Source organism: Monodon monoceros, unplaced genomic scaffold, assembly GCF_005190385.1.
Source record: "Monodon monoceros isolate NGI ecotype Baffin Bay Population unplaced genomic scaffold, NGI_Narwhal_1 Super_Scaffold_12, whole genome shotgun sequence".
Lineage (NCBI taxonomy): Eukaryota > Metazoa > Chordata > Mammalia > Artiodactyla > Monodontidae > Monodon > Monodon monoceros.
Window position 1 is genome coordinate 117,602,224 of NW_021703768.1, and position 21,971 is coordinate 117,624,194.

The window sequence follows — 21,971 nt, forward strand, 5'->3', positions numbered from 1 at the left end:
CTGGCCCCCTACCCCGGAAGCGGTTCCCTGGGCCACTCCTCCCGCCGAGTGACTGGTTCTTGGGTTTACCTACCAATTGCTGCGCGGCTCGGATCCTCTGGTTCATGGACCGCACATGTGAGGAGAGGCCCGCAGAGGATGGGAGAGACGAGGAGGACCCCGACTCCACGGAAGCCCCAGCCCGGATCCGGGACACTCCGGAAGATATCGTGCTGGACGCTCCGGCCAGTGGACTGGCGTTCCATCCGGCCCGCGATCTCCTGGCGGCTGGGGACGTGGACGGGGACGTGTTCGTGTAAGTGCGGGGCAGAGATGGGGGCGTGGTGGGTGTGGGGCTGCTCGGTCTGGAAGCTCTGCAGCGATGGAGCTGGGATGAGGAGAGAAAGTTACAGGGAGACTAAGTTTACAAGACTCAGTCTTGTCCATTTCGTTTAATAACATTCGCCTTTAAGCAAGTTACCACACAAATCTATCGAAAGAACTGAGAGACAAAGTGGCTGGAAAGTCGTGACGGAGCCCGGACAGGCAGGCGTTCAGGACACTGTTATTTCCCACCGAAATATTGTACTGATCCTGAAACAGAACCAACTGGGCCCCCTGCTTTCGCTTCTTGCCCATTTTAATTGATCTTTCAAAAACACAAATCCAACCACCTCACTTCCTTGATTAAAACCCTTCAATAGTTTACCTTTGCTTTTAGAATTAAATTGAGATTCCTTAATCCGGCTTTCAAGGGCTTTGACTATCTGGCCCTTGCTCACTTTATTTTGTTTTCTGTGCTTATTCATCGTTACCTTTTTAATGTACCTTGAAGCCTCAGCTCCTTTGCACATGTTATTCCTTCTTCCTGGAATTTCCCTCACTTGCACCTATTGTCCCAGAGTCCCCAGCATCTCTTCACTCTTCAAACATGCCTCAGACTAAATTAGATTACCTGTTAAATGCTGCCTTGGCAGCAGATACCTTTTCCTCATAAACTACATAATGGTGTGTAATCATACATCCGTTTGCATAATTATTTGAACACTGTCTCCTCCACTAAAAAAATGTTTTTTAAACTTTTTTGACCTCGCCCCACAGTAAAAATAGCTTTTATATTATGTGTGATGCACTCTAATATTTTCTGGTTTATTTTATTCTGTTATTGCGGGCACACAGAAAATCTGATTGCAGCTCAGTAATGGGTCATGACTAGAGTCTGAAAAACAATGTTCTGGAGTGTAATCTGTAGTCTCTTTAGTTCTCCATTTTATCTCCTGCTTCTAGCCCAGGGTTAGTGCTCAATACACGTTTGATTTTGAATAAAAGATGTAGGCTAGAAGCAGTGAAAAGCCATTGAAGGCCTTAACCAGGAGAGTTGTGCTATCAGATTTACTTAATGAATTTAAACCCCAAACCCCTCATTAGCTGCAATGGCCTTGGGCAAGTTAATTTCTGATTTTCATCTTTGAAAATGGGAACAGTAAAGAATTCTCTGGCGGTCCCATGGTTAGGACTCCGCGCTTTCACTGCCAGGGCCCCGCTTTCACTGTCAGGGCCCCAGGAACTAAGATCCTGCAAGCCCTGTGGCTCTGAGGAAGGAGGGAGGGATGGAGGGAAAGAAGGAAGGGAGGAAGGGAGGGAGGGAGAAAGGGATAGAGAGAGAAAAAGAGAAAGAGAGGGAGAGGGGGGCTTCCCTGGTGGCACAGTGGTTAAGAATATGCCAACCAATGCAGGGGACACGGGTTCGAGCCCTGGCCCAGGAAGATCCCACATGCCATGGAGCAACTAAGCCCATGCGCCACAACTACTGAAGCCCACATGCCTAGAGCCCGTGCTCCCCAACAATAGAAGCCACTGCAATGAGAAGCCTGCGCACCGCACCGAAGAATAGCCCCTGCTTGCCGCAGCTAGAGAAAGCCGCGCACAGCAACAAAGACCCAACGCAGCCAAAGATAAATAAAACAAATAAATTTATATTAAAAAAAATAGAGAGGGAGGGAGGGAGAGAGAGAGAGAGAAAGGCAGGTAGACAGGCAGGGAAGGCAAGGCGGGAAGGAAGGATGAAAGAAAATGGGAACCATAATACATACCTTGCAGAGAGGTTTACTACTTTTATCCATGTTTACAGTGCCAGACACTTGGGAGTCACTCTGGACTTTTCTTCACACATACCCCTGGCTTCTGTTTGTCTCCTCTTCTCTACCTTCAGCCACTGCCTTCTGGAGGCCTCAAACTTCTCCCATGACCATTGCAGAGAGGTTCCTTTTTCCCAAAGGATTCAATTCAGACTTCTGCCTGGCCTACATGGTTGTCTCAAGCCTAGTCCAGCCCATCTTACTAGATTCAGCTATACCTCTCTCTTCCCACTGGAACTGTCCTCATTCCTCGTGGGAGAGACATCAGCATCTGCCTCCAGTGTCTGCCCTTTGTTCTCTGCCAGGTGAACTACGTATTCTTCATGATCCAACTCACATGTCATCACCTTAGTTAGCTTTCCAGGGCTCTCTTCCCTACCAAAGTATTCATTCAATCTGTGTTTATTAAGCAGCTTTTTCATGCTAGGCACTGGGACAGAACAAACAATAAGTAGACCCAGCTCTGCCTGCCTGGAACTCAACTAGCAAGTAAGCACTTATTCATTCAGCCCTTTTTGAAGATCTGCTGAGGCAGACACTAGGGATAATCTCTGACAGGTACTTGCCTCAAAGCTGAGCTTACAGGCTGGTGCCTCTCTGCTCTACCTCCCTTGTCATCCTTCCGCCACACGTGTTCACAATGTGCCGTAATTTTTTTTTTTTTTTTTTTTTTTTGGCTGCGTTGGGTCATCGTTGCTGCACGCGGGCTTTTCTCTGGTTGCGGCGAGCGGGGGCTACTCTTCGTTGTGGTGCGCAGGCTTCTCATTGCGGTGGCTTTTCTTGTTGGGAGCATGGGCTCTAGGCGCGTGGGCTGCAGTAGTTGTGGCTCGCAGGCTCAGTAGCTGTGGTGCACGGGCTTAGTTGTTCCACAGCATGTGGGATCTTCCCAGACCAGGGCTCGAACCCATGTGCCCTGCATTGGCAGGCAGATCCTTAATCACTGCGCCACCAGGGAAGCCCGATGTGCCGTAATTAATTGTGGCTTTCTTTAGCTCCCGTAGACCTGGAGTGTAATATCCCTGTCTTACTCATCTTTACATTTCCAGCTTCTGGGCTGTTCTGTCATCAACTATTTTTGGACCTCCAGAGTGATTCAGACCTAATCTTTCCCCAGGTTATGGCTTTCAAAGATGATGAAGAGGGGTGGGGTGAGGTCACAAAAATGTACATTGAATGAAAAAAAGACCTCACATTTGAAGCTCATTGAAGATGGGAAAATGGAGGACTTCCCTCGTGGTCCAGTGGGTAAGACTCCACGCTCCCAATGCAGGGGGCCAGGTTCAATCCCTAGTCGGGGAACCAGATTCCGCATGCATGCCGCAACGAAGATCCTGCGTGCTGCAACTAAGACCCAGCACAGACAAAATAAATAAATAAATATTAAAGAAAATAATAATATAAATACCTATTCATTTTTAAAAAAAGAAAATGGGATGGTAAGCTCCTTGGGCTTGGAGGTGTACAAGCAGGAACTCCTAGGTAGGTGGAAGTTTGGCTAGTTGGTCTCTATACTCCCAGGTGAGGTCTGGAGTCATTCACTCTTCTTCCATTCTCCCCAGCTTTTCCTACTCTTGCCAAGAGGGAGAAACCAAGGAGCACTGGTCCTCAGGTCACCACCTCAAGTCCTGCCGAGCCGTTGTCTTCTCTGAAGATGGGCAGAGTGAGTATTAGGAAAGGCAGCCAGCAGTGTGGTGGTGGGAAGGGAGCAATGAACAGCACCATGACCTGGGCATTTCCCCCTCCCTCCCCACAGAGCTTGTTACTGTGTCCAAGGACAAAGCCATCCATTTTCTAGATGTGGAGCTGGGACGACTGCAAAGACGCATTTCCAAGGCTCACGGGTAAGGGGAAGCCAACTGTGTGTTGAGACAAAAGGGTAAGGATTGATTGGTACATCCCTACTGGGACAAAGGTGCTCGAAGAAGTTCTGTATCTGTGTCTCTAGTGCCCCCATCAACAGCCTGCTGCTGGTGGATGAGAATGTTCTGGCAACTGGGGATGACACAGGTGGCATCCGCCTCTGGGACCAGCGGAAGCAGGGCCCCTTAATGGATATGCGGCAGCATGAGGAGTACATTGCTGACATGGCTCTGGACCCAGCCAAGAAGCTGCTGCTGACAGCCAGGTACAGCCTCGAAGCTGCATCCCCTCCCTTCCCTGTGTTAAATGTTTCCCTTGGTGGGTACCTCCAGCCAAGCCTGCTGCTTTGCTCTCTCTACAGCGGAGATGGCTGCCTTGGTGTCTTCAACATCAGACGACGCCGGTTCGAGTTGCTCTCCGAGCCTCAGTCTGGAGACCTGACCTCTGTCACACTTATGAAAGTACAGCTGGGTGGGGCGGGATGGGGGTGTGCGATAGGGACTTGGTTTGATGTGGCTCCACAAACATGGTTTGCCCTGTTTCCCTGCAGTGTGGGAAGAAGGTGGCCTGTGGCTCCAGTGAAGGTACCATCTACCTCTTCAACTGGGATGGCTTTGGGGCCACAAGTGACCGCTTTGCCCTGAGAGCTGAGTCCATTGACTGCATGGTTCCAGTCACTGAGAGTCTGCTGTGTACCGGCTCCACTGATGGAGTCATCAGGTGAGAGAAGCCGGATGGCCCTCCAGTCATAGGAAGGGCAGACCTAACCGGCCCACACCAAACACTTTTCTTTCTGTCCAGGGCTGTCAACATCCTGCCAAACCGAGTGGTGGGCAGTGTGGGCCAACATGCCGGGGAACCTGTGGAGAAGCTAGCCCTCTCCCACTGTGGCCGCTTCCTGGCCAGCAGTGGCCATGACCAGCGCCTCAAGTTTTGGGACATGGCCCAGCTGCGGGCTTTGGTGGTGGATGACTACCGCCGGCGCAAGAAAAAGGGAGGGCCACTACGGGCGCTGAGCAGCAAGGCCTGGAGCACGGATGACTTCTTTGCAGGACTGAGGGAGGAGGGAGAGGACGCCACAGCTCAGGAGGAGGAGGAGACTGAGGATGACAGTGACTGAGGGAATGAGCCGAATCTCAGGATGGGTTCTCAGCGGACAAGAGTCTTGCTTTCTGGGCTGGATCCCTAGAGAGGCTGGGAATTTAAAATATCCTATTGTGCACAAGAAGATGCTCAGGATCGGCACACTGATGTGGGGAAGCACTTGCCCCGTAGCAGCTGCTCACTCCACCACTGTAAGACAAGCCCACAGCTGGCGCAAGACAGCACGGACACAGGTGTAAACCAACCAGGGGTTTAATATAAATACAACCAGCATAGAAAAACTCAAAACTACACATACACCAAAACCAGAATGCCAAGTGGTTGGGGCAAAGGCAGATTTCTGACCCTTTGGCTCAGCCAGCCCGCAAATAAAAACATCAACAAAGACAAATCAAGAAAATAAGAAGCAAAGATTCATGCTAAGCTGTGGGAGGAGAGAGGGGTGTGTGTGCGACCGTGTGTCAGAGAACAACCCTAGGGTCAGGTTAAACCCCAGGCTGGGAGGGAGAAGGGAAGCTCCCTCACCACAACTTAGCCAAACTTGAGCTGCCCCGAGGTGCTGTGGGCCCTGCCTCAGCTGGGAGGCTGTGTCAGGCCTAGGGCAGGGCCCATGCTCCTCCCCTTCTTGGGATCAGATAGCAGCTGCCCAGGCCTGCTGGGCCAGGGACTGACACAGGCTCTGCCTACTCATTCAGGCTGCCTGGGGAGAGGATTAGGTCACTGCTGAACCATGGTACCTCCTGCCTCAGCCCCAGCAGACCGCTGGAGGCTGGCCCCAGACTCAGTGCCTCCAGCAGCCTTGCAGACACAGCATCCTTGGCCACCTCATGCCCATCCTGCCCACTGGGGGCCAGCACAACCCAAATGAGGCCACTGAAGGGCACTGGATGCCCAGGGATCACCACCTGGTACCAGAATCGGTGCCAGCCAGCAGAGCTTGTGCCCAAACACTTGGTGAGGAACAGTGGGCTGCCCAACTTCATCCGTTGGCATAGCAGCTGCAGGGCAGCCCGAGCCCCTTGGGACTCCAGCCCCTTGTCCCTGGCCAGGGCTACTTGGCTGCCCTCTGGCTGTAGGCACTGTAGAGACGGACACTTGAGCTGCTGGCGGAGTCGCTGCTTCAGGTCTGGCTTAAGCCACTCCACGGCCACCTGTTCTCCACAGAGGTGTGACTGCCCTGCAGGAAAAAGGCAGAGACAGGGCGGGGTCTAAGCCCTGGGCCCAAGCACCGGAGTCCTCTGGAGTCACACAAGCCTGTTTAATTTGTAGCCTCCCCATTTCCTGGTGTGACACCAGGCAAGTTAAATAACTTCTCTAGGCTTCTTTGTGTTTACTTACAAAGGGAGTGCAATAACTGCTACCTTCTAAGTTTCCTTGGAGTACTGGCTGATTGCAGGCTTTGTCTACCTCATAACCATCAGAATAGCTAACCTTTACCATGAATACTTGCCAAAAACTACAGAATGTGCTAAATGCTGCTTAATTCTCAGCTTCAGGAAGCAGGTTCTACAGTGGATAAAAGGTAGGCTCAGTTGGATTGCCTTGGGCAAGTAAATTTTTCTTAAAACAGTCTCCTATCTAAAGAGGGACAATGTTCTATGTTTCACTGCAATGTGGAGGGTTAAGTCAGGAGATAGTGCATGTGAAGTGTGAAGTTTAGGTGAGTGGTAGCTGGTAGCACCGGTGGAAATTTAAAAACGTGAGGTCAGATAGTCTGTCTCAAACTCAAGTGTGTTTGACCCTAAGGTCTCGCGACTTTAACCCGCTATGCTGATCTACGCTGACGTGTTGAAGTAAAGTGCCGGGTAGAACGCGTTTAGCCCCAACCAGCGGCCCCCCGCAGTCTCCACCCCTACCTTCCACCAGGGCCTTTTTGGCCATGGCCGCGGCGCGGTGCGAGCTGAACTTGAGCAGTGCGATCTGCGCGGGCGCCGGCCCGGGGCTGGGCAGCAGCAGCGCCTCCTGCAGGCCGGGCCCCAGCGGCTGCAGCGCGAGCAGCAGCGCTTGGCGGCTCAGGCCCGGCGGCAAGCCGTCCACACTCAGCTCGCACTTCTCGGTGCTGCGGCACACGAGCAGCGGGCAGGACGGCCGCAGCGGGTGGTTGTGCAGCGTGGCGATGGCGGCCTGGGCGCCGCGTCGCGAGCTGTAGCGGGCGTAAGCGAAGCCGCGGTTCAGGCCGCTGAAGGTCATCATCAGGCGGAACTCGTAGAGGCGGCCCACGCGCTGGAACAGTGGGATCAGCTGGTGCTCGTACACATCCTGGGGCAGCCGCCCGATAAACACTTCTGACCCGGCCGGCGGCGGGCTGCCCACCCATCCTGGGGGAAGGGGGTCGGGAGGGGCACCGTCAACCGCCCGGACGGTTCCGGGGTCGAGGTCCAGGAACCGAGCGCAGGAGGGAGTATGTGTGCAAACGTCTGTGAAATGGTTACAACACCCGTACGCCCCGGGTCGTTGGCGTAACTGGGTGACTGAGCTACCAACGGGGCTGGCACCTTAAGACTGGCTCCCTTCCTCGAGGGGGCGGGTGGGTGGGAAGCCACAATGAGTTTCATCAGCTGGGGGGGCGGGTAACGGGGTAGTTAAAAGTTTCTGACTGTGGAGCCTCGGCGTAGGCCCCTCCCTCCCCCGAACGCGGCGGCTCGTGGCCGTCGAGGCTGCCTTAGCCCTCCCGTAGGCGTAGGGCTGGGACTACCGTACCTGGGGGTGGCCCGCCATACTTCCTCTGCCCGTTCACCTGCACCAGGCGGATGCCCGTCTCCCTGACCCACGCCTCCAGCGCCGCCTTGTTCTCTGGATTCACCCTCTCACACCACAGCTGAGGGGGAAAAGGGCAGGTTGGAATGCCTTGTCGCCGCGTCCACCCCCACCTCGCCTGTTATGACCAGGGCTCACCGACCCCCTGGTAGGCAAACACTTACCTCACACTCCCGCTTGGACTGCATTGCTCTCCCACTGGCTCGCTCGTACCCCCTTTATAACCTCCTCCCAATCTGCCCCTCTGGAAGCTTCCCTACTCCTCCACCCCCAAAGCTCTCATTGGCTCTGAGCACGACCCCGCCCACCAAGGGGGTGGGGGTATCCGCCGCACGTGCGCCACGGGAACCTCGGACCCTCAGGTGAAAGCTAGAGACCCTAGTGGGTGGGTCTGCGGGCAGCCCCACCTCCTAAAACACGGCTCGCAAACCTGCAGGATGGAGGCTGGAGGCGAAAACGTCAGGGGCGCCCTTCCCCTGCCGAATAGCCCGTGGGAGCTACTGTAAGTGTCTCTCCCCATTTTCCACCGCTGAAGTGGTCGCAGTGGGAGGCCCCGGCTCTAACAGGGAAGGCAGGGCTAGGCAGTAGTGACACAGGCAGGCTCCAGTGGTTGAGGCATTTTATTGGACCTTCCGCGGCGGCTGGTTTTGGGAAGCGTTCCCTCCACCTGGTTGTAGGGCCCTGCCGAGGAGACCATCTTGGGCCAGTTCCCCGTGGCCCACCCATTTTTGGGTGGCCATTTTTGCCAGTGATTACCAATAAAATAATCATAATAAAAATAAAAAAGTGGGCTTCCCTCGTGGCGCAGTGGTTGAGAGTCCGCCTGCCGATGCAGGGGACACGGGTTTGTGCCCTGGTCCGGGAAGATCCCACATGCCGCGGAGAGGCTGGGCCCGTGAGCCATGGCAGTTGAGCCTGCGCGTCCGGAGCCTGTGCTCCGCCGCAACGGGAGAGGCCACAACAGTGAGAGGCCCGCGTGCCGCAAAATAAAATAAAATAAAATAAAAATAAAAAAGTCTCTGTTCTGACCACTCTTCAGGTCTTCCTGTTGGGAAGGAAACGTGCAAAGCTGCTGAAGTACATATGCAGAGTTTTGTCTTAGCCTTAAATAGTGCCAGTCCCACTTTCCTCTGATAGTTCAACTCAGCAGATGCAAAGGGGCTGGCTTGTTTTCCTTCTGATTTCCTCCACGAGGTCTTCTCTTCGGACGTCCACCTGGCCAGGATGGAGGAACAAGGTGGTATGAGCATCTTGTGTTCCACTGCTCTCTGAGCACCCATGCCTTCCTCTAGTCATCAGGCCTGGCTCAGCTGGGCGCAGGAACCCAATCAAACACCTCAGGGGAGACAGCGCTTCTTGGGGGACGTGGAGAGACACAGGGTATGTGTGGGGATGGAGATTTTACCCTACCATGACCACAGTAACATATTACCCCCTTAAGTCCTTTAGGACTGGGCGTTAATATGAATGCCAGGCTTTTGCTTAGGTTTTGAATGGGCCTTGGCCTTGGTCTAGCTTATGTACAGTAACTTTCGGCCTTGGTCTGCCGAAATGGCATACATTCCCCATCCCTCAGCCTTCCTGTCCACCTACTTACCTCTTCCCTGCTGGCCACCGAGCGGAGCTTGATGACCCCGTCCTTGAGCTCTTGCTCACCAATGATGGCCACCAGTGGGATGCCTGCCTCCTCACAGTACTGCAGCTGGTTCAGTAACTTGGGGTTCTTCTTGTAGAGCAGCTCTGCCTGCAGGGGACCAGGGAAGGAGATGAAGGCTGTCTTCTGCAGTCCTCTGGGACAATCTCCTTGGGGCCCAAGTTGGCACCTTTCTCTGACCTTCACCCCAAGAAGCCACAGTAATGGCAGGGCCACTCTGGATAAGCTTTTATTTCGTTTGTGTCCAGCACTCCCAAATTTGCTGCCACCCTGGGGCTTGCCTCCTCTACCTTGATCCCAGCATCCCATAACTCTGAGATGAGCTTCAGTCTCTCCTCCAGCAGCTTCTTCTGTGCAGATGCCACAAGCACCTGTGTTTCTGTGGTCCGTACCTTCTCCTTCAAGGCCTAGGGAAGAAGCAGTTAAGAAAGAACTGGGCTACCCTTTACAACACCTTCAAAGAGCAGACAGAGCAGGCTCTTGTCAGGAGTCTGAGACCAGGCCCAACTCCACCAGGGCAGGCTAGTCTTCTCATCTAGCAATTGGGCAAAAAGTAGCTCTTAGAAGAATAAGAAATGAACTGACTGGCTTGTACATATGACTTGCCAGAATTAATAATGGAGGGCAAAGGTAGCTTATGTACAGTAACTTCAAGCTTATCTCCATCTAGAACCTTACGCATCATAAGTGATACTCTGAGCTCACCCAGGCAGTCCAGTCACCCCTGGCAGTCCTAGTTCCCACAAGGAGACTGTGTCTCTTATGCGTCAGCCATAGGGCACGACTTGGGTGGGGGTGTGGATGGAGGGGAGAAAGAATGCTGCTGCTGTCTCTTTTTCTGGAAAACTATTCCCATTGTTCTTACAACATAAGATGCCTACTGGAACTGTGACCTCAATTGGAAAACACCAGTGGGTTCCACTCTAGAGAAAAGGGTGGGAGCAGTGGGAAGGTTACTGCCAGAGCATTACCCGAGGGATGAAAGGCAACCAGCCACTTAAGAGCAGTAGCAACAAAGGTGGGCTTGAGGCCAAGAAGGGCTTCCTTCATGTTACTCTAGGTGCTAGAGAGTCAGGATAGCCATCTGAGGGATCCCACAGCCTCAGATACACGCTTCCCACTTAGAGGCAATATCGCAGAGTGGTTGGGAGCAAGACTTTGGAGTTGGACTGCCTGCATCCGAATTCTGACTCTGCCACTTAAACCTCGGGCAAATTATTTGATCTATAATCTTCAGTTCCCTTGCCTGAGAAATGTAAATAATGAAAGTAGCTACCCTCAGAGGGCTGTTTAAGAGTTTTATTAGACAATGCGTGAAAAGCACTAAGCACAGTGCCTAGCACAGAGTAGTAAAGTATTAAGTGTTCTGTATTATGAGGAAGATCCAGGTCTTTGGATATACTGGCCTAGATTCCTGACAGCTCTGAAGGAAGTAGGGAGCAAAGGATTTTGTGAAGAAAGAATGATCAAAGATCCGTCAAGCTGGCCTATAATGGGGTGGAAGTCTGAAGGACAGCAACAGTCTTCTCTCCATTTCTTTGCAAAGATGCAACTTGCCCAATGCAGTACTAATTGCCCCCTTAGAGATCAAAGAAGATAGCTCAGGTGCCACCATCTGCCCAGAATGTCTTCCACCCAGCCCCAAGACCTACCTCCAGCCTCTGCTCCACAATGGAGAAGATCCGCTCTACCCCAATGCTGAGCCCCACGCATGGCACCTTGCGCCCTTTGGGATCAAACATGCCCACCAGCCCATCATAGCGCCCTCCAGCCGCCACACTGCCCACACCCAGGGGCTCTTCCCCTGCCTGGGCTGGGGGCTGTAGCAGCACCGCCTCAAAGATCACCCCGGTATAGTAGTCCAGCCCTCGAGCCAGGCTCAGGTCGAAGGAGATCTGGAGGGATAAGAACATGGTCAGCAGCAGATGAGGATCAAAGGCCTCCAGCCCCGGAGCTCAGCTAAGGCTCCCATCCCAACCTGACTCACCTTGTCAGCAATGCCAAACAAGGTCAGATACTCAAAGAGCAGCTTCAGGTCTCCCAGGCCCTCCAAGGCCTGCTTGTTTTGGGACAATTTAGGATCCTGGAGCAGCTGTTCCACCAGGGATACCCCACCTGGGGAGACAGATTTGTGAGCCAGACTGACAAGAAGAAAAAGATAAGGGCTTTACCTTTTCCTCTGGATTACACATGTATGCATGTGTGCATACACACACATGCATTCCCTTTCCCTCTGTCTCCAGTGCGCGTGCGCGCACACACACGCACACACACGGAGGAGTTTGGCTTTCGCTTGAGGGCAGTGGGATGGCTGCCGGGGAGGCAGGGTTTGTTTCTCACCATGCTGCTGGACGTAGTCCCCAATGCGGTCAGCCACCTCAGGTGCCAGGCCCTTCTCTCCCACCATCTCACTCTTTACTTCCTCCCAGGACACCTGAGCAGACAGATACCAGTCAGGGAACCCTGGGCAGCTTCCCCAGTGCAGAGCAAGTGTGAGCCCTTCTCCGGGTGTGGTCTTAAGCAGAAGCTGCCCGTCAACCTATATCCTGGGGCTAATCTTCCTCTGTGGGCATAGAAGCAGGGCCCTCTCTCTCCTAATCTTTTCCATTTCTCAGGGCAGGGTGGGATCTGGGAAAAGAAGAGTCAGGTGTTTGGGTCATTACCTTGTCCAGCTTGTCCACTGAGGAGCAGATGGTGCGGAACTTGCTGTCAGGAACACCACAGACGGCAAACGTCCCATCTAGGATGCGCCGATCATTCACCTGCAGCGACCCAAGGCATAGTGAGAAGAGGATCTCCTTACATGACCCTCGATAGCCTTGGACACTTAGGCTACTGGTTCCTCTGCACAAGGACCTTCTCCTGTGAGAGGCCAGGCCCAGCTTTGCCCTCCCAGCCCCATTCAGCTCTGACCTTGACCAGGAAGTCGCCTATCTGGAGTGAACTCAGGATCTCACACATTATCTTCAGGCACTCTGCATCAGGAATCATGGGGTCAAATTGCCCAGCAATGTCAAAATCCTGTAAGGAGAGGGCTAGCTAGAGGTCCTCAGGGGTTTAACCTTGAGGGAGGACTCCTGGGAGCTCTGCTTTCTATGAAGGAGGCCTCTTTGCACTCATGCGCAGACCACATTCTTCATTCTCTGTCTGACTGTCAGCCCAGAGCAAAACCCCAGTATTCCTGGGTCTCTTACCAGTCCTGGTTTTCTTCCCATCCACAGGGCTATTCCTTCATTATCTCACTCATCTATTTTTCCTTATTTCCTTCCACTGTTGCAGGAGCAATTATACGGCCTTAGTCCTTTATTCATTCAGAAGCTGTGCCACCAGTCTGTGCGACAGTACCTCAAATCCAGTTTCCTCATCCTTTGCTCTGATCCTATCACTGTGGTTTAATATAAAAAGCACTGGACCAAGAGTTCTAGTCCTAACTTTGCCTTTCTTATCCCTATGATCTCTTCATCTTGCTGAGCCTCAAGTTTCCTCAGATAAAATGAGGAGCATAATCCCTGTCCTGTATATGAAAATACTAAAGAAATCTTAGGGTTAGCATTATCTGGGGCATCTAGATTTTTCAGGACACCATAAGTACTCAATAGATTCTACTGGCTCAAGGGAGGGCCTCCTTACCCATCCTGCCCCCATACTCACACACTGGTAGAATTCCCGATATCGGCCTCGGGTCATGGCTGGGTTATCCCGCCGATACACTTTTGCTATGTGGTAGCGTTTAACGTTGGTCAGTTTATTCATTGCCAAATACCGAGCAAAAGGAACCTGATGACAAAGAGTTAAGGGGAAAGCCCCACCTTTCAGAGTCTGGAAGTTGATTATCATCACCAACAGAAGCTGGGGTCTAACCGCACCCTGTGTGGGTAAAACCACCATCTGTAAGATTAACAGCATTTCTGAACATCAGCAAGAATCAACTTTGTTACCATACAGGGCAGCTGAAGTCTCATAAAATATTAAGGCTCTTTTCTTTTTGGGCCATGCTGAGCACAGCATGGGGGTGGGCAGATTGGCCAGGGAGCAGAAAAAGGGCCCCAAGTAGGGATCTCTAAGCAGATGATTCTCTGACATAGCTTGGAGATAAAGGAAACGTGCTGTTGGTCAATTAGGGAGAACTCTGTCCACCAGCCAGGGCAAGGGAGACATATTCTGAATCCAGGGGATTGTTGGCAGAGTCAGAACTGGACCCTGACATAAAGCTGAGGTCTCACTCAGGATTCAGAAGCCTTCAAAGGCTAGCTATGCTCTGTTTAGCCAAAGCCCAGCTCCTGGTTTAGAGAAATAACTTCCCTGACTGCAAGATGCATTATATTTGATCCCACCTATGTCTAGCTGCCCCCAAACCTGAGGCTAGAAAAAGCCCCAGCCCAGTAAGGGCCAATGCATCCAAAGTTTAAAAAGATACAGTGAGGTCATAGCGAAGAGACAGCAGCTCCCCACCTTGGTCCTTCAGGTCATAGATAAGCTTAGAGTCTTCCCCATACTTTCCAGTCAGTGTTTCCTGGAGAAAACATAAAGAAATGTGACCATAATGATAAATATAACAATTTGAAAGGAATTTTTAAAAACAAAAACCCACCATTCTAACTATGACTGATTTCAACTTATCTACATTTCCTCTGTTCTCTCTCCCAATGTTTCCTTATTTGATGTAGTTATAATCAAGGAAATAGCAATTTGGTTTTCTGTTTATCACATTTCCATTTTGTGACAGAGCTGAAGTATTATTTTTAAAAGCTGCATTGGGAGTTCCCTGGCGGTCTAGTGGTTAGGACTGCGCGCTCACTGCCGAGGGCCTGGGTTCAATCCCCGGTTGGGGAACTATGATCCCGCAAGCTGTGCGGCATGGCCAAAAAAAAAAAAAAGCTGCATAATATTCTAGTGAGAAGAAGCTATTTCCTTCCTTCCTAGTGTTACACTGATAGATGTTTAGGTTATTCCAATTGAAAAAAAATTCCATAGCATTTCAATAAATATATTTGGGTACACAGTTTTTTGTTTTGAATATTTTTTTGGAGTATAAATGCCTAGGAGTGGGTCATTAGATCAACGAAGGTAAATGTTTTTATGACGGCCTGAGATTTGAACACTGTCAAAAGCCAAAACTGAGAGTCCTTGCCCTGTGATGTCTTCAACAAGATAACATATTTCACTACCAGACTGGCAAAATTCAAAAAACCTGAAAATTCCCAGTGTGTAGAAAATAGAAATACTCATACAATGGTTGGTGTTATGGCCAGAGAATACAGTGATTGGTATTATGGCCTGAATTGTGTCCCCTCGAAATTCATATATTGAAGCCCTATTCCCTGCACCCACCTGGCCCCCATAACCTCAGATTGTGACTCTACTCGGAGACAGGGTCTTTAAAGAAGTAATTAAGGTAAAATGAGGTCATTAGGATGAGTCTTAATCCAATATAACTCATGTCCTTATAAAAAGAGGAAATTTGGACACAGAGGAGGGAAGATGATGTGAAGACATAGGGAAAAGACACCATCTAAAAGCCAGTGAGAGAGGCCATAAGCAGATCCTTCCCTCATGACCCTCAGAAGAAACCAACCCTGCTGACAGCTTATCTTGGACTTCTAGCCTCCAGACAATAAATTTCTGTTCTTTAAGACACCCAGTCTATGGTATTTTGATATGGGAACACTAGCAAACTAATACAGTTGGTAGAAATAGGAATGAGTACAACCATTTGACCCAGAAATTCTACTTCTGTGAATTTACCCTGCAGATAAATGCCCACTAGTACCAGACATTGTTCTAAGCCCTGTGTATACATCAGTGAACAAAGGCAGTCCATGCCCTCGTGGATCTTCTATAGTAATGAAAAGAGACAGGCAGTACATTAATGCAAGGGAACAAATTAACATAACTTTTGATAGTGATAGCTTCTTTAACAGAAATAAAATAGGTCAATGTGATAGACAAGGGCTGCTTTAGACAAGGCAGTTGGAGAGGAGTATTTGAGGAATGGCATTTTAGTTGAAATCTGAAATTAAAATCTGTTATGTCTAATTTACTCTGGAATTAAAGTCATGCAGAGAGCTAGAGAAAAAGGAAGTTCAGCAAGAGGGAAGAGCAAGAACAAAGGCTCGAAGATAGAAACATATTTAGTATGTTCCAGGAATAGAAAAAGGCCATGGTAGCACAGTGGGCAAGGGGAAGAAACGCATGAGATGAGGTGGGAAATGTAGGCAGTTGCCACATCATGTAGGGCCTTGTAAGCCTGAGTAAAGAGTTTGGATTTTATTATAAATGCATTGGGAGTTACTGGGTTTTAAGCAGGGAGGGATGCAAAGAACTGTTTTTTAATAGCAAAGAACTAGAAACAACCTCAGGGTCCATCAATAGGAGACTGGTTGCATATTTATCCTTTATATGTTCGATTTACATGTATCTAGGAAACATCTCAAGTACAGGTGCCATGGAATTCAATGTAGCCAGGAGCCGTAACAACTTCCACCCCTGAGAAGGGCTCTCTTTTTGGATGCTGCCGGCCACAACCAAGGTAAATAAAAAGCAGGGCCTCTTTCTCTATGCCAGTCCTGTCCCCCTTCTCATGGAGAAAATGCCAACCTTTGTCTGCAACAAGAGAGACCTTTGGGCCTCACTCTCTTGCCATCCTCTTTGTTGTTTGTAAACCCACTATTCCACCAGGCGATTTCTCCTCATCCACCCCTCACCTTTAGTTCAAACACAGGTGTATCAATTACTTCTGCACCGTGGCGCTTGAAACAGCTGATGATTACGTCAAACACCTTCTCCCGAACTGCCATCTGCCGCGGACTGTAGTCTCTTGTGCCCTTGGAGTCAAAATCAGCCAGAGAACCAGGGATGGGGTTTAAAAACAAAGAACAGTAAGGTCTAGAAATATAAAAGCATGACTTCAATGATGGCGAATGAAAACCTGCCCCAAACTTAGGTTTTCCTACAGGTCACTGAGCTGTAAAACAAGTACAAACAATTCCCTATTAATTACCACACCCATTTGCTCTCACCCTTCTAAATTCCAACCCCTTTTTAGCTTGGTTCTATCTTCTAGAATTCTTGGAACTCTGTTCTCTGAGAAATTTTCCTAAACTCATTTTCTGGGAAACAGAACATTCCCCTGCCTAATAGAAAACATCTACCTGATGACAGGCATATAACCAACTCAAACTGGCTTAATGAATCGAATTCCAAATTTTACAAGTAACATTCTCTCCCAACATACCTTAAAAGGAAATCCTAATAAATACTATTTTTTCTTTCTTTCTTTTTTTTTTTTTTTTTGGCGGTACGTGGGCCTCTCACTGTCGTGGCCTCTCCCGTTGTGGAGCACAGGCTCCAGACGTGCAGGTTCAGCGGCCATGGCTCACGGGCCCAGCCGCTCCGCAGCATGTGGGATCTTCCCGGACCGGGGCACGAACCCGTGTCCCCTGCATCGGCAGGCGGACTCTCAACCACTGCGCCACCAGGGAAGCCCTCTTTTCTTTTTTTTTAAAATTTATTTATTTTTGGCTGCATTGGGTCTCCGTTGCTGCGCGCGGGCTTTCTCTAGTTGTGGCGAGCAGGGGCTACTCTTCGTTGCGGTGCGCCGGCTTCTCATTGTGGTGGCTTCTCTTGTTGTAGAGCACGGGCTCTAGGTGCGTGGGCTTCAGTATTTGTAGCACGTGGGCTCAGTAGTTGTGGCTTGCGGGCTCTAGAGCACAGCCTCAGTAGTTGTGGCATGCAGGCTTAGTTGCTCCGCAGCATGTAGGATCTTCCTAGACCAGGGCTCAAACCCGTGTCCCCTGCTTTGGCAGGCGGATTCTTAACCACTGCGCCACCAGGGAAGTCTCCACTATTTTTTTCTTTAATTTTTTTCTGATAGCCCTATGACAAGGGCTAAGTTAATGAATTTGAATGTGTTGAGAAGTTAAGTCATTACTTAAGGCCATTCAGCTGGTTCCTGGCAGTCGGTACTAGAACTCTGTTCTTCCAGGTCAGAGCTTCTAGTATGGGCTTTTATATGCTACTCACAAGTAGGACCTCTTTGGTCTCAGGACCCCTTTACACTCTTACTATTTACTAAGGACCCCAAGGTGGATTATACCTATCAATATTTATCGTATTATAAATTAAAACTGCAAACATTTAAAAATATTAATTCACTTAACAAAAAGAAAATCCACTACATGTTAACATAAATAACGTTTTAGGAAAAATGTAACTACTTTCCAAAACAAAAACATCTGGTGAGAAGAGTGGCACTGATTTACATTTTTGCAACTCTTTAATGCCTGGGTTAATAGAAGACAGCTGAATTTTCATATATGCTTTTTGCATTCAATTCTGTTGTGATATGTTGTTCTGGTTGAATATATAAAGAAAATCTAGCCTTACAGAGATGTGTAATTGTAAAAGGAGGAATATTTTTAATAAACTTTTCAGCTAATTGTAGATATTCTTCTTAAACTACACCAAAATCCAGAGGGAGAGCTTCTTAAGGATTGGTTTGCAATGTGGAATCTGAAAGTACATCAATGAACTTTTCACATTGTTACATTAAAATCTATTATAAGGTACCCAGAATTCACAGAGACAGAAAGTAGAACGATGGTTACCAGGGGCTGAACGGAGGGTAGAATGGGGTGTTACTGTTTAATGGGTAAAGAATTTCAGTTTGGTATGATGAAAAAGTTATGGGGGATGAATAGTGGTTATGGTTGCACAGCAATATGAATGTACTTAATGCCACTGAACTGTACACCTAAAAATGGTTGAAATGGCAAGTTTTATGTTATGTATATTTTAGTACAATTTAAAAAATATCTGTTACTCAATCTTGTACTTTGGATATTCTACGCAGGCACAATTTTATAACATCATACATTGGTCATTTAGAAAATATTTGTTATTTGATAACAGTTACACAGATCTTCCAAATGTTGATATGCCTCATTATACAATATCAAAAAACCGTATTTGTTCATGTCACCATAGATCTCATCAGGAAAGTCTTCAAGTATTGAGAACCTGTCAAGCTCATGGTGGAAAACACAAGTTCTAACATTGACTTGAACACTTGAATTTTACCACTGGCAACAAATACTGTTGAATGTTTTCCTTGAGGTGACAAGGCTCACTTTGTTCGGTTTTGTGAAAATGTCTGCCAAATATCCAAATCTTTAACACAATAGTTTATCTTTCAGTTTTTCTTTCAAATAAAAAAGGTTTTCCATGAAAAAAGTAGCTAGTTCAGCCTACAGTTCACACATGGCACAGCATTTTTCCTACTTTGGAATGCAGCAGAAGTGCTTTATCTGTGCTTTCCATTTCATCATACAGAATATTAAAAAACAGTGTACTCAAGGGTTGATATTCAATAAAATTAATAATTTTTACTGTTTTATCAAGGACATTCTTAAGTGAAACTGAATCTTTTTTTTTACTGTGAGTTCACGAAAGTAAAGAACATAATGGTTATTAGTACAGCTCAGTGCCAACATCTTAATTTGTGCTAAGACACCAGCAGTTCTACACACCACTGCTTTTGCACCTTCATCGCAAACGAAGTGAAAAAGGCAAATAACATTATGAAAATAATTTTGACCAGGAAGGTCCCTTGAAAAAGTCCTTTCCCCATAATACTGAGTTTTCTGTTAATTATGAATCACATGTCAAGAAATGTATTTCAACAAACTAAGTGGATATTAACTCTCCAGTATATTCTCATTTTCTTGTTTTTTTTTAAAACATCTTTATTGGAGTATAATTGCTTTACAGTGTTGTGTTAGTTTCTGCTGTATCTCATTTTCTTTTAACATTAAATTATGGAAAATTTCCAACACACATTATAGAGAATAGAACACTGGACCACCCCACCCTGTGTTTATTACCTACCTTCAACAACTATCAACATCTGCTATTCTTATTTTATCTAAGCCCCAATATTTTTTTTCCTGCAGTATTTTAAGGTAATCCCAGATATCATACACTTTCATCCATAAATATTTCAGTATAATTGTCTAACATATAAGGATTAAAAAACAAAACACTACAATACCTTCTTTACAACCAATACAACTTAACAGCAGCCCTTTACCTAGTGCCCAAGCCATGTTTAATTACCCCCAACTGCCACAATAATATCTTTTTATGGTTGACTGTTTGAATCAGATTCTTAATAAGTTCATAACTTGTACTTGGTTGATATGTCTCATGTCTATTTAATCTGCAACAGTTTCCTTTCCTTTTTTAAAAAAAAATGTCCTTTATTTGTTGAGGAAACTGAGTCATTTTTCTGAAAGAATTTTTCTCATTCTAGATTTGGTTAACTGTATATTCAATGTGGTCATTTAACATGTTCCTCCATTTCCCATATTTCCAGTAAACTGGTAGTTAGGTAAACTGGTAGTTAAGTCTGAAGACTGATTAGATTCAGGTACAATTCTTCTTGGCAAGAATACTTCATAGGTGGTGCTGTGTACTTCTTATTGCATCACATCAAGAGGAATATAATGTCTGGTTGTCCTACTTTTAGTGATGCTAAGATTGATCATTGGGTTTAGCTGAGGTCAGCCTGATCTATCATAAATCCCCATTAATCTTTTCACCCAGTAGTTTGAATAACTATTGATGGTCACTGCCTTGGGGTTTTACACCATCTCTTTAACTTTTTTTTTTTTTTTGCAGTACGCGGGCCTCTTACTGTTGTGGCCTCTCCCGTTGTGGAGCACAGGCTCCGGACACGCAGGCTCAGCGGCCATGGCTCATGGGCCCAGCCGCTCCGCGGCATGTGGGATCTTCCCAGACCAGGGCATGAACCCGTGTCCCCTGCATCAGCAGGCGGACTCTCAACCACTGAGCCACCAGGGAAGCCCCTCTTTAACCTTTGAAATGAGTTATATGTAGAAAGGAATAGCTCAATGATTTTAGGAGCCCAAAGAATTACTCTTAAACGGTAACATCTCAACATAAAGAAGACAGATCATCTCCCCTCTACTTTGGAATTAAATTTCACATACATTCATCGAATACCTATTTAGTCCCAGACTCTCAGGTTAAATAAACCATGTGAATAATGAAAAGTCAGCAATAAATGCAATAACAGAGATACTTATGAAGTGCCAAGGGAACCCAGATGATAGGTAAATAGTTCAGTTTATAGAACTTACAGAAAGAGGCATCTGAACTGAAATCATGGTGGTTGAGCTAGGAATCTCCAACTTCATTCCATTCTACTCTCCTTCTCTATTTGGTTCTAGTCATAAAGGTCTTTTTATAGTTCCTGGAAACTACCAAGGTTCTTTCTCACTTCAGGATTTCCATACCCTACCTGGACTTATCTTCCTCACACTCTTCACCCGGCTGTCTTCCACTCATCTATTAGGTCAGCTAGTCTATCACTTCTTCAGACTTCCCAGTTCTCCCTTATTTTTCTCAGAGCATCCTTTTTACTTCTTTACATCACTTAACACAATTTGTAGTTACATATCCATGTGTGGGATTATTTCTCCTAAGTGTTTCCTTCAGTAGAATGTAAGCTCCCTGAGGGCAGGCTGTATTGTTCACCATGGTACACTCACTGCTTTGTACAGTGCTAGGCACACAGTAAGCACTCAGTAAATATTTACTGAATGAAAGAAGGAGTAGCAGTAGCAGGTAGACTCCCCTAAGCACCCAGTTGGCCTAGCTTCTGCCATCACTTTGCCATCCCAGAATGACTCAGAGTCCAATCCAGCCTGGTGCCTACAACCAACTGTTGTTTCCTCTGCAGGATTTCAGATCCTCCTCAATGACCTGATTCAGAGAAGCAGGCATATATGCGTCCTTGTGAGTGAAATTAGGGACCGTCTCAGAGGCTCCCTAAAGGAATATTTACCTTGGGGGTTTTGAGCACAAACTTCTGTTTCCCTTCATCAGGGCCCAGCTGTGCCTTCAGTTTCAGTAGTTTTGCCACCTCCTCCTCGATCTGTGGAGGAAAAGTAGGCGCTGGGCTACCACATCTGCCACCCCCTCCCTCTTCCGTCATTCATTCAGTATCCCTCCTTCAGCAGGATGTGGGGCATATCTCTCTCCCAAGCCTAGCTCTGCTTCTCTCGGGTCCTACCGCAGCTACCTCCCCACCCAGCCCGTCCTCCTACCTACAAGTCCAGTCCTTTCTTCCACATCCCCATCCTCTGTGCAGACCACTCCCCGCTCTGTTCTCCCAGGCCTTCCTTTGTCCCCTCTCCTGCCTCCTGGGTCGTACCTGCTCGGCGCTGGCCTTCTGCTGCTTAAGGGCCCGCACGCGCTCTCCCTGAAGTCGCACCAGATCCTCCAGCGTCGCACGATCTGCCATACTGGCTGCCAACTGGAGCTGACTACTGTCTAGATAGGTTGTGTGGGCCACAGCTTCAGCTCGGATGACTTCCGGCTATCGAGTCGAGGGCCCGCACGCCTAGAAAGCCACCACTCAGTACAACAATCACTTCCGGCTCCTACCGGAAGTGCGG

General features: G+C 48.3%; 3 protein-coding genes across 3 annotated transcripts; 1 reads left to right on the forward strand and 2 right to left on the reverse strand.

The window, feature by feature from the left end:
- The first annotated feature begins 9 nt into the window (after positions 1-9).
- On the forward strand, positions 10-5,472 carry WDR55 (WD repeat domain 55). Its single transcript, XM_029216442.1, has 7 exons — positions 10-295; positions 3,677-3,777; positions 3,871-3,958; positions 4,063-4,242; positions 4,339-4,438; positions 4,528-4,697; positions 4,779-5,472. The coding sequence occupies exons 1-7, from the start codon at positions 105-107 to the stop codon at positions 5,095-5,097; spliced, it is 1,149 nt and encodes a 382-aa protein (XP_029072275.1). The 5' UTR covers positions 10-104; the 3' UTR covers positions 5,098-5,472.
- A 244-nt stretch (positions 5,473-5,716) lies between these two features.
- Positions 5,717-8,204, reverse strand: DND1 (DND microRNA-mediated repression inhibitor 1). Its single transcript, XM_029216443.1, is given in 5 exon segments — positions 5,717-5,866; positions 5,869-6,258; positions 6,938-7,399; positions 7,782-7,899; positions 8,003-8,204. Coding segments are annotated over 5 exon segments (1,062 nt in total). The 5' UTR covers positions 8,027-8,204; the 3' UTR covers positions 5,717-5,798.
- A 155-nt stretch (positions 8,205-8,359) lies between these two features.
- Positions 8,360-21,886, reverse strand: HARS (histidyl-tRNA synthetase). Its single transcript, XM_029216441.1, has 13 exons — positions 21,728-21,886; positions 21,359-21,448; positions 16,197-16,316; positions 13,910-14,005; positions 13,144-13,269; positions 12,406-12,513; positions 12,156-12,254; positions 11,833-11,926; positions 11,480-11,607; positions 11,145-11,387; positions 9,783-9,899; positions 9,436-9,582; positions 8,360-9,053 (listed from the first exon to the last, which is right to left on the reverse strand). The coding sequence occupies exons 1-13, from the start codon at positions 21,815-21,817 to the stop codon at positions 8,982-8,984; spliced, it is 1,530 nt and encodes a 509-aa protein (XP_029072274.1). The 5' UTR covers positions 21,818-21,886; the 3' UTR covers positions 8,360-8,981.
- Positions 21,887-21,971: the final 85 nt, after the last annotated feature.

Coding starts and splice junctions, on each gene's coding strand:
- WDR55 (XM_029216442.1), top strand. CDS start 105: ATGGACCGCACATGTGAGGAGAGGCCCGCAGAGGATGGGAGAGACGAG. Junction 4,243..4,338: donor AAGCTGCTGCTGACAGCCAG/GTACAGCCTCGA, acceptor CTCTCTCTACAG/CGGAGATGGCTGCCTTGGTG. Junction 4,439..4,527: donor CCTCTGTCACACTTATGAAA/GTACAGCTGGGT, acceptor GTTTCCCTGCAG/TGTGGGAAGAAGGTGGCCTG.
- HARS (XM_029216441.1), bottom strand. CDS start 21,817: ATGGCAGATCGTGCGACGCTGGAGGATCTGGTGCGACTTCAGGGAGAG. Junction 12,255..12,405: donor TAGGCGACTTCCTGGTCAAG/GTCAGAGCTGAA, acceptor GGGTCGCTGCAG/GTGAATGATCGGCGCATCCT. Junction 9,054..9,435: donor CGGTGGCCAGCAGGGAAGAG/GTAAGTAGGTGG, acceptor CATCCTGGCCAG/GTGGACGTCCGAAGAGAAGA.